The sequence below is a fragment of the Leptosomus discolor genome, unplaced genomic scaffold, assembly GCF_034619465.1.
Source record: "Leptosomus discolor isolate bLepDis1 unplaced genomic scaffold, bLepDis1.hap2 HAP2_SCAFFOLD_249, whole genome shotgun sequence".
NCBI classification, from domain to species: domain Eukaryota; kingdom Metazoa; phylum Chordata; class Aves; order Leptosomiformes; family Leptosomidae; genus Leptosomus; species Leptosomus discolor.
Window position 1 is genome coordinate 27054 of NW_028237731.1, and position 11088 is coordinate 38141.

The 11088-nt window shown below is 47.0% G+C and overlaps 1 protein-coding gene across 1 annotated transcript; it reads left to right on the forward strand.

The window, feature by feature from the left end:
* Positions 1 to 234: 234 nt before the first annotated feature.
* LOC147413164 (protein PRRC2B-like) lies at positions 235 to 10692 on the forward strand (the record flags this gene model as incomplete). The annotated part of the gene is made up of 12 exons (XM_086480590.1): positions 235 to 358; positions 1326 to 1503; positions 1712 to 1814; positions 2811 to 2883; positions 5701 to 5844; positions 6515 to 6756; positions 7159 to 7280; positions 7713 to 7855; positions 8475 to 8565; positions 8976 to 9168; positions 9547 to 9865; positions 10502 to 10692. Coding segments are annotated over exons 1-12 (1914 nt in total), but the record flags the coding sequence as incomplete, so codon positions are not given.
* Positions 10693 to 11088: the final 396 nt, after the last annotated feature.

An 11088-nucleotide genomic window follows, 5' to 3' on the forward strand; every position in this document is an offset into this window, starting at 1 on the left:
CTCTTCTCATTCAGTTTGTGAATCTTAAGGATGCCACAAGCTTCTTGTGACTAGAGAGGAGGGCGTTAAAACTTAGTAATTTACCGTGTCTGCTCACTGAATATCTGCAGTTCTAGCAGTTTTACTTTTTACGTGTCTGTGGCTAAATAATTGGTTTGATGGCATTTCCCTGATTCTGTTTCATTAAAAGGCAGATCGGGAGCGGCGCAGAGAAATTTCCTTACTAGATGACATTTCATCGCAATGTCCGATCGTTTGGGGCAAATAACCAAGGGAAAGGATGGGAAAAGCAAGTACTCGACTCTCAGCCTGTTTGATAAGTATAAAGGAAAGTCAATAGAAGCTATCAGAACTACAGGTAAGAAATGCCTTCAGAAGCTCCTTTTGGTGTTTTCCAGGAGTGTTGTTGTAGAGCTAATTCAGGTTGTTGGCCCTGTGGGTAGCATGCCCAGTGGGAAGCAGATGGGTCTCAGAGCTGTTTGTGCTGGTGTCTAAGCCTGTGTTTCATCAGGACTTCAAGGAAAATGTCCGCGGCTCTTTGTGCTGCTGCTGTTGTAGAGACATGGAGGAACTATAGCAAAACAGCTGGGGGACTGTTGGCCGTTTCGTTTAGCCTGTATCCTTGCTGCAAAGTGGTCAGGTTGAAAGCCTTACTGGGGCCCCAGGCGATAGCAATACAGGGCAGTTAAGCTGGCTGAAGTGCCTTAAATTGGTCAGACCTTGTGTGAGGTGAGAGTCGAGGACTGAAGGCCTCTGGGGAAGAACCCGTTAGTTTTGCATTGGAGATGTGAGCAAAAGTGGGGGTCATAAAAACGTGAAACATTACCTGGACTGGCTCTGGATTTGGTGTGGGAGTAGAAAATCAAAGAAAGTAAAATACCATCGTAATAAATGTGATTTGGTGGGTAGAGCTGGAAAATCTAGACCTTGGGATTTGTAGGTTAGATTACTATTCTGTCTGCTAAGAGTTGAACTTGGATGGCCCTTTCCCCAAGCTGTGAAAGGGTGATGCTGCATCTCCTTGGTGAAATGAAAGAGGAGTATCTGCACAGGTAGCTAAAAGACTGTGGGCAGTTTCTGTTAGGGAGAATGATTTCTTTCTCCCTGCCGACTGCTGTAGGAGGCTGCCTGTTAGCCAGCTGCTGCAACAGACGGCTGCTTCACTGGGGTCCTGTGGGAAATGACCTGTGTGTTGACATAGCAGTAGTGGTGCTGCTTGTCCTGTGGTTCTGTTGGGACTGCACCGAGCCACGGTATGCTAATTAAGGTTACTTATCTAGCTGGATATCGCCCTCTGTGACCTGCCATTGTTCCTTTCTCGCTAGTTATTCCTAGACATGGCTTACAGAGTCTTGGGAAAGTTGCTGCTGCCCGGCGCATGCCACCTCCTGCAAACTTGCCTAGCTTGAAATCTGAGAACAAAGGAAACGACCCCAACATCATTATAGTACCCAAGGACGGTACAGGATGGGCAAACAAGCAGGACCAGCCAGACCAAAAGAGGTAGGTAGAACTACTAAGTTTTGTCAGACAAGCAGCAGCAGTTGTGCACTGCTGCGCTGTGTGTTGGACCTTAGTGATCAGTTCTCTGTTGCCCGTGCCAGTGTAGAGCCAACGTTAGCTTCGTTTTTCAGCAGCTGCTGTGTTGCCAGAGTTGTTTGTCATCTCGCCTTCCTTCCCCTTTGATCTCACCTCTGCTGTCTCTTTTCAGTTCCAGTGCGACGGCTGCACAGCTGCAGGAGTCGCTGCCGCAGCAGGGTTTGCAGAAATCTGTCTCCAATTTACAGAAGCCGACACAGTCAATCAGTCAGGAGGTAGGTGCAAGCGGTCTCTGTGACTGCCACCCTGCTTCCCCTGTCCCCAGGCAGCTTGAGGGTTTTCTTTAATTGTCTGTCTTGCTTTTTAACAAGTAAGAATCGGCAGACTGCAATTTACAGAACGGCTCCTGTATAATCAGTTCTTGTAGAATTGACTGTCTTGACTCCTAAGTTACTGTGCCCCAGGAATGCTGTGCTGCAGTTAAGAGTATAATTCTGTGCACATTACCTCTGTGCCTTTTAAGTGTGTGCAGAAAGTCTAGCTTCAGTCTAGAAAGAATGGCTGGAATGTGGGATGGCTGGTTAGCACTTCTGAACTATTTTACTTTGGGTCTGATTCAAGTGTTGCTTGGTGACAACAGATCCACCTCTTGCTCCCAGCCTGATGGGACTTGGTAAGAAGAGATCTGATCATGTGGGAGAAATAGCCAGTGTCAGGACGTGAAAAAGCTACTGGCAAGTAAGAAAGCTTCCCCAGAGAGTGCAGGGACCTGGCCTCTCTGTGCTGCAGATTTCACACTTTTAGTTTAAAAAAATTGTCCAGCCATTCAGGGAAATCGGGACAGGAGTTGCATTTTGAAGAGGAGAAGAGTGGTTAATGAATGAGAAAGTAGGGTAGCCTTCAAGCTGAGGTGTATCCTGGAACAAATCTAGAGGATTAAGAGGGACCATTTGAGAAAATGCCACAGAACAAAGGGAAAGCTTGATTAGAGGGAGGAAAGCAAGAAGAATGGTTTGAGGAAATAGTTGGTGAAGATGAGCAGAGGAGAGATGAGAGGCAGGGGATTTTTGCTGTAGCATCATAGCACACTGGAGTGGGGAGCGGCTAACTTCAGCCCCAACAAGAAGCTGGGGAGACCTGTGGTATCCAGTGATGTCTGGGTTACGATATAGAGGTCTGAACCGTAGCAGGTGCCAGCCAGGAAATGAGAAATAGTCATGAGACTTCACTGACCTGTGGGTGTTGGGGGTTTTTTTGTGTTTTGTTTTCAGAGTACAAATTCAGTGCCAGGTGGACCAAAGTCATGGGCACAGCTGAATGGAAAGCCAGCAGGACAAGAAGGTGGTGAGTATGATAAACAGAAACGGAGCTGGGTTATGTGCCTGCTTCTCCCAGACAGGTATGAAATGGGACGGACTCCATTTCTTCCTGCCCTCCCTGTCTAGACTGGTGCAGAATGGGACGCAGCTGTCTTGGTTACAGTGCAGTGAGGCCATATGAGTCTTGTTTTCAATCCGTGTAGTGTGTTGGCTGGAATGATGCAACCGCATCTGTTGAGGTTTGCCAGTGCAAGACACAGCTTGAACAGAATGTGTCCCATCCCATCTTGAACCAGAATGGTTCATGCACTTGGGAAGCAGCAGGAGGTTCTGGGAGGTGAAGGTTTTGAAAGAGAAGGGAAACGTTTGGCCCCTCATAAGCATCTTCTGTCAGCTCAGAGTAGTCTGTAATAAAAGTGCAGAAAACGGCGTGGAAGAGGGGAGGGATTGGTTTAGAAGAAAAGAAGAAAGGAGAAGAGAGGACAATCGGAAACTGGAAATGTGGGCATTTCCATGGCTAGTAGCATGGGGAGCTTCACCTTAAATTAGGTGGTCAAAAGTGAGGCTGTAGTGATAATACTCGGGGAGGCTGTACACAGCATCCTTGGTCCGAGGGTGTTACAGTTGGCAGCGAGTGGAAGTGGCATGGAAGCTGTTGCAGGATGCACTTGCTTACACCTTGACTGAGGCCTTTCTGTTAAGTCTCCCTGAGTAAATGTGCTGCTTAGTCGCTTCTGCTTGACTGAAGCAGTGTTAACATAAATTGGGAGTTTAGTTGTCTTCAGATGCGTCCTTTTTCACACAGGAGGTTGTTTCCAGCTGCACAGAGTACTGCCATGAAAACTGTAGAGAGAATAGCAGCTCAGTTCCACTGTTTTCATGTGAGCAGACCTGGAACTGTTCAGTTGTCGAGTGAAATTGCAGAGATCTGGGAGAATTGACAGAGCTGCAAATTGCAGGGATGGAAGGGACAAGCTTATCCCGAATTGAGTCCCTTAATGAGAGGGTGTTTCTCAAAGGCTGAATGTTAAGGCAGAGGCTTATGCTTGCCTGAGGTTGGCGGCCAGTGCAAAGACTGTGTCTCATTTGGTTAATTGGTACTTCTTTTGAGACTGTTGCTGTGTGGACCTCCTGTACAGTCGTTTTGAAATCTGATCACCTAACAATGTTCTTCAAGATTTTTTTGAAGGCTCATTCTAGGTCACACTTAACCAAAGTAAAGTTCTCAACACAAGAAAAGAGTTGCGTATGTGGCTAAGAGCAGCTTAATTAGAAGGTAATTGAATCGCAGAAGCATCAGAAATCTGGCTGAAAGGACTTCTTAGGCCATCCCATCGTCGCACCTCTTCTGCAGTGGCATTGAACAATTGCTTTTCCTTCTAAGCTAATACAGCAGTTTCAATATTACTGACAAAGAGGGAAGTCTTTTGCTTTTTCCTCTCTTAGGTATTATTGTAAAATCTTTTTTTAAGGGTGTATCCTGAAGAAACGTGGTCTAGTAAATTAATTACGAACTGCTCCATGCCTGTGTCCTTTGTATAAGGGGCATTTGGAGGAAAAAAAAAAAAGGTGCACCAAACTGATGCTGCCTAGGGTGAGAGTGCAAATTGTTAATGCCTGCACATTAACAGTCGTTACATTGTGCAGCCTTACCTGGGGGGTGGAAGTCTCCCCTGAGAGACACTTAACGTGTTTTAATATTCTCACTGCCATTCTAGTTCAGTAGAATACTGCAGTAGAAATCAGAACTCTTGGCACATCTCTGATATTTTGTGGTGTATTTGAGAAATGTTCTCCTTGTGTATTCTTATCTGTCCAAAATATTTGAAGATGTGAAGTAGTTGCAATGTCTTCCATGGAAATCTTTAGATGGGGGAGGTATTGAGCAGTATGCAGGTTCCAGAATGTGAAAATGACTTAAAGAAGCCAATCCTTGACTCTTTAGGGCAAGGAAGGATAAAGATAGGTGAGATGTTTTTGTCAGGTCTTCGGTACTTGTTGCTGATACTCGTGACATGGTAATTCTGAAATGCACTTTTTAAAAAGCGCATCAGCCAAGTAACGCCAAGAAACAGTTCTTAAAAAGGCAATTTTAAAAAATGTTTGATAGTGCAATAATGCTGACTATTTCCTTTTATTTGGTGTTATCTTGCCAACAGATTTAGCAGAATTGCTGTGGTTTGTTTTCCAGTCACTGGAAAATCTTTAGAATGGATGGAAAGCTGTCATTCTAGGGTGGCTAATGACTCAGCAAGACAACATGCCAATGACGAGAAGTGAACCTAGCCTGATCTGGCCAGTGATCTGCATCTTAAAAATGCTGCGGCAGGAGGGAGAGTGGAGTATAGCTTGTAGCACTCGATCCTTCTTTGTGGTCTTTCTCTGAGTATATTGCCAGAAGTCTTTTAACAATAGACTTCCCTGGAAGAGTGAGATCTGAGCAGAAAGAGTCTGAATAGAAATGTCAAATACTTGATAACAGAGTATCATTTATAAGCAATCTTGCCGAATTTAGATCTCTGTCTTGATCTGAATTTTGTACTTTAGAAAAAATTTGGAAGCTTGAGAAAGTTCACTCTGACTTCGTTGAACATGAGAATTTAAATGAAGATCCCAAGTTAAGAATGTGGGAGTACCGGGTGAGGCCATGTGTTGTCGTGTTGGTGACAGTGTCTGAGAGTGTTTTGCATGTGAGCTGAGGTGCTGGTACGATAGTAATTTCAGTTTAAGTGTGCTGGAGGCCCAGATTCTCAGGAAACGCATTTCCAGGCTGGTCTAATAAGAGAATTGAAAGAGTGGAAAGATCTTCTCTGAGTCTCACGCTTATTTATTTGTCTGACAGGTTCAAGGGCCTCAAGCCGACTGTTATCCTTCTCTCCCGAGGAATTTCCGACGCTGAAAGCAGCTGGCGAGCAGGACAAGGTTGGCAAAGAAAAGGGCGCCTTAGATCCGTCGTATGGGCCAGGACCAAGCCTCCGCCCCCAGAGTAAGCGAATGACTGTGTCTTTCTGCCTTATCCCAGCTCATAACCCCAGAGACTGTGTTTTGGACAGGGGGATGCCAGTTCACAGTAGTATTGGATATTCCATCCTTACATTTCCTTTTGTCTTTTTATGAGCTCGCATGTGTCAAGCTGCTTAGCAGATGACCACAGATTTACATGTAGCGCTGATGTTTGCTGGCTGAGTTCTGTGGTCCAAACATCCAAGGATGGACTGTCATCTACTGTTTAATAAAAATTGTTTAATAAAAATTGATGGGTGATGTTGCAAAGCAGTCCCCTTCCCCCTGGGCTCAGGGACTCACAAGTGAAATGAGTGGGTGGTGTAATGTGGCTTCTCTTTGAGTGTTTGTGCATGATGTAACTGGCCTTAATTCTTCAGGGTAAGGGCTGTGGAGATGGGGAGCAGAGTTGGTTGAATTTAGGCTTATTGACAAGTAAGGACACCACTGGTACAGCAATTACTTAGTAACGACTGGTGCTGCTAGACTCTTAGGAAAGCAAACACGTTTGGAAATTTCCTTTGGTCCCTGTTGTTTTTCTGCATGCTTAGTGTGATTAGGGCTTGACCCCGGAGTATTTGAGTTTCGAGGTGTTCCGGCAGAGTGTCTGTCTGTATTTACAGATGTTGACAGAATTATTACCTCCTTTCTAGATGTCACCAGTTGGAGGGAGGGCGGTGGGAGGAACATAACCTCTGCCACATCTCTGACCGCCTCCCCTGCTGAGCTGGGCAGCAAGACCTCTAGCACTGGAGACGGAGCCCCCTCCTCAGTGAGCGCCAGCGATCCGAAGGAGCCGTCTCTCCGCCCAGCTCAGCCTGTCCGCAAAGGGGCTTCGCAGTTCATGGGAAATGTCTACCAACCACCTACATACCATGACATGCTACCTGCTTTTGTAAGTTGCCCTTTCCCCACAGCTGTGTAACGCCCTTGCTGTTTACAGTGTGTGTGTGGGTTGAAGTCAGCTGAGATATCTGTTTTCTGGACTCTCAGTTGTTCGCAGGGCCTGCTCAGGGATCCTTCTCTTGATCTATTTTTAGTTTCCCCTGTTACGCATTTACCCTTTTGTGCTGGAATAGTGTAGCGCAGCCTTGCTCAGCGCAAGGAAAAGTTGCTGCTTTCCCTCTAGAGCTGGAGAGGGTAACCATTAGCACGTGGCCTATTAGGCAGCCAGACATGAAGTGTTTGTTTTCCCTTTGTGCGGATGCAGCTACCGTGCTCATGTTGTAACCTAATCTGGGTGAGCCTTCATGTGGCAAGGAGAAAAACCAGACTATTCTGCTTTGTCTTGTTCCAGATGTGTCCACAACAGCCATCTGAGACCCCTGCACCGCTGGACCGAGGGTCTTTCCCCCTTCCTCAGCTTCGTCTTGAGCCCCGGGTACCTTTCAGACAGTACCAGATGAATGACCAGGATGGGTAAGGCTGCCATGACTGTCCTGCTGGAACCTTAAACTATGCAAGAACTTTGGCCCAGGATCCAGTTGTGTGGGTGAAGCTGCAGGCAGCTACAGAGCAGACCTGACTTTTACCCAGAAAAACCTGATTTTTACCCAAAATTTATCTGAAATGTTGCAGGACTGTAAGCACTCTGTGTCTGAAGAGCAGGTGGACATGAGAAGTAGTTGTGTGTGACCCTGGACTGGAAGGGTCGCAGCTCTGATCTGTAAGCCCTAGGAAGTGGGTACCAGGTAGACAAGGGAAAGAACTTCGCTGGACAGGGAGAGAAACCTGGAGCCCTTGTGTATAAGTGGGTCGTAGAAAAGGACCGATTTCACTGTTGCAAACTTGGCTATATGTTCTTTTCTTCACTGTTGCTGTTTCTAACCATTTCTTTGCATTTCCCTGTAGAAAAGAGAACAGGCTCAGCCTGTCTCGCCCAACACGTCCAGTTCGCCAACAAGTAGAGAGGGCACCTCGACCCACCATTATCAATGCAGAGAACCTAAAGGGCCTGGATGAACTAGACACTGATGCAGATGATGGATGGGCAGGTAAAGTGCTTCCATTCTCTAGCTTCAGGCAACAATTTAGGAGGTAAAGCAAAGTAGTTGCTCCTCCTGAAGCATTGAAGTAGCTGGTATATTCTGGTGGCTCTGTTTCACTGCTGAAGGAAGGAGGGGGAGCAAAGAGTGGTCTGTGCAGTTGTTCAGATTGCTGTTGGTGTAAATGATGACACAATGGATCCTTCTGATCCTTCCATCACACTATGCTCAAGGAACCGGATCTGAAGACTCCTAAAAGCTGAAAACACCAGGCAGCAGGAGGATAGCAGTATGGCTGCTGGAAGAAGAGCTAGTCCCACCTTTTCAGTCATGGTGTTCAGTATCCAGTTACACACGGTCTAGCTTGGTGGCTGGCTCTCGTTTCCAGCCCCCATTCCCAGGGCCCTTGCTGCCCCTGTTCTGGGACCAGCCCAGCTGTTCAGCAGTGTGGGTCCACACTACCCACATCATTTCCAGAACCTTTGGTGGACGTTCGGCTTTCCAAGTGGTTTATACCAGTGGGCCTGTGTGTTCTCTGGTTTAGTGCCAGGGAGGGCATAAGCTTTATCAGGACAAGGGACCTGTTTCTTTCCTCTCGTATATCCCTTCTCCACTCCTGCCTTTGTAGGCATTCACGATGAAGTGGATTACTCCGAGAAACTAAAGTTTAGTGAAGATGAGGAAGAGGAAGAAACTCTCAAGGATGGACGACAGAAGTGGTAAGAAGTGGCTGTATTTACCCCTGCAGTTGTTTGAGTACAAGTAAACAATGCCAGGTTCTTCCTAAACTTGTGCCAAATGTAGAGGCTTGATTGCCCTGATTCATACTGTGACTTTGTTGATTCCACTGGCCGTTGTTTGAGTGGTCTTCAAGGATGTGTGTAGATCTTGAAGCTGAGTGCCAGCATGCCAGGCTTTTTTTCTTCCTCCCTTACCTTACAGCACAATAGTGGTGTTAATGCTTATGCACCTTAGAAAGAAAAGCGTGTTGCTTGTTTGCTGGATTTTTTTTTTTTGCTTTTTCAATCTTTGCTTCCTGTAACAGTCAGTTGCCTTTGCCACTCGATAGGACTGCAAGTGCTTTTTGAGGCAAGTTGCAAATGTAATAGCAAAGGTGTTTATATGACAGGAACAGCTGGGATCCCAGAAGGCAGCGACAGTTGTCCCTGAGCTCTGCAGACAGTGCAGATGTGAAACACACCTTGGAGGAAGGAAAGAATTGGGGCGACTCAGTTGGCCTGTCCCGGTCAGTCCGGAAAGTGCAGGATTCACAGCAGCCTCCGAGGAAGCTGAATGGCTGGAGCTCTGCATCTGAATACCAGGTAGGTTGAACTCGTGTGAGTGGGCTTCTGCTGCTGGATGTGATGCATCGATGTCCTTAAGAGGCCAGTTGGACATTTTATTGAAAGCAGGATGCTGATGAGTTTCTCAATTCTTTATATCCAGCTGGAGAGAAATCCATCTGCATAGCCCTCCCACTAGAGAAAAGAAATTGAAGCTGGTCCAGAGCAGTAGGGTTGGCAGACAGCAAATGGAGCTATTGAATCAGATAGGAGTAACTCCGCACCAAAACAGGGATTTGTGTGCATGAGGATAAAGGGGAGGGAGTCAGGAGGGGATTTTCTCAGCATGGGATGGAAAGCTGAAGATACAGGAGATGTTTGGGTCATGCTTACTGAGGAATGTTTTCACTTTGGCAGAAGCCCACCCTGGGAGGTGGTGTTCTCAGACAGCAGTCCCTCGAGGATAAAGAAGAAAAGGTGCCACTGAGACAGAAGTTCGTGCACTCTGAGATCTCAGAGGCTGTTGAGAGAGCCAGAAGGCGACGGGAGGAGGAGGAGCGGCGAGCCAGGGAGGAGCGTCTGGCAGCCTGTGCTGCAAAGCTGAAGCAACTTGATCAGAAATGCAAACTGGCTCAGAAGAGTGGGGAGACCCAGAAACACACGGAGAATGAAGACCTGCGACCCCCAAGCACAGAGAAAAATACTGTGCAGGAGAATGGTCATACTTTCCGTAGAGGTACAGAAACATTGTTTACCTCGCCTCGTAAAACCTGCTGAAGTGTGGGGGAGTTCCTGGGAGGGAGTGTTTGGGGGGTGCTTCAGTTACAGTTGAGAGATCAGCTGCTTCACATTGACCTGCAGAGTATTTTGGATTGGTGATGAAGGTTCATCTGAAAAAAAAAAACAAACACCCCAACTGTTAGAACAAATGCAGACTCCTTTGTTTGCCTTTTATCTATGCTCAGTCAGCTGTGCTAGCAGAGACCTTGGAATGGGCCTCTTGATCTTCTCATGACTGGATGGTGATGCTAAGAAAGTGCTCATGGGCCATGGATTAGAAAATGAGTTATCAGCGAGTGCTGGCAGATGTAAGGAGTAACAGGGGAAATGGACTGTTTCCCCCAGTGCTTCAGCAAAAGGCTGATGGCAGAGGGAGATCTCTGAATTTATCACTAAAACAAGATGGACAAAGCCCTCTAGAGCTGTCAAGGCAAATCAGGGAGATGGTGTGTGAGGTGCTATATATGATTATAATAAAGTTCAGCCATGCAGTGCAGTCAGGACATGCCCACGCCCGCGTGTGTTGTGATGTGGTAGTGCGCTCACGGGCCCTGTCATGAGCAGGGCTCATCAAGGCTTGTTTTCTCTGCAGCAACCCCTGAGTTTCACACACAGGATGTCACTGTTGGCTATCTGGAAGAGGAGACTCCTGCCCCAGCAGCAGCAGCCCAAAGTAGCAGTGAGGAGGAGCTCAGAGAAGCTCCCTCCCCAGCACAGGAATTCAACAAATACCAGAAATCTCTTCCACCACGATTCCAGAGGCAGCAGCAGCAACAGCAGCAGGTAATAGGTGTGACACTTCCACCCCTCTTCCCTTGGACCCTCATCAAACCATTGTGTTTGTGTGGTTCTCAACACACAACCAGTTAACCAACAGTCTTTGGGCTTGGAGGTGATAAATTGGAGTTTTACAGTGGGCTTTTTCAGTACTTTCAATCGCAGATGTATCCTGTCTGACAGGGCTGAAAGGGCACTGTATAGGTTATGTGAATTTTACGTGCGCCCTGTGATGCTGGAGCTGTTGTGGTTAGGACTTTCTGTGGCCGGGGAGAGATGTGGACAGGCCAGGTTTGTCACTTGCCTGGGAGAAAAGTAGATGCTGCTGTCAGAAACATTGACTTGTCTTGCACGGTTAGAGTCTGGGTGTCTCCTGACAACGTGAAATCTTGGGACTATGTG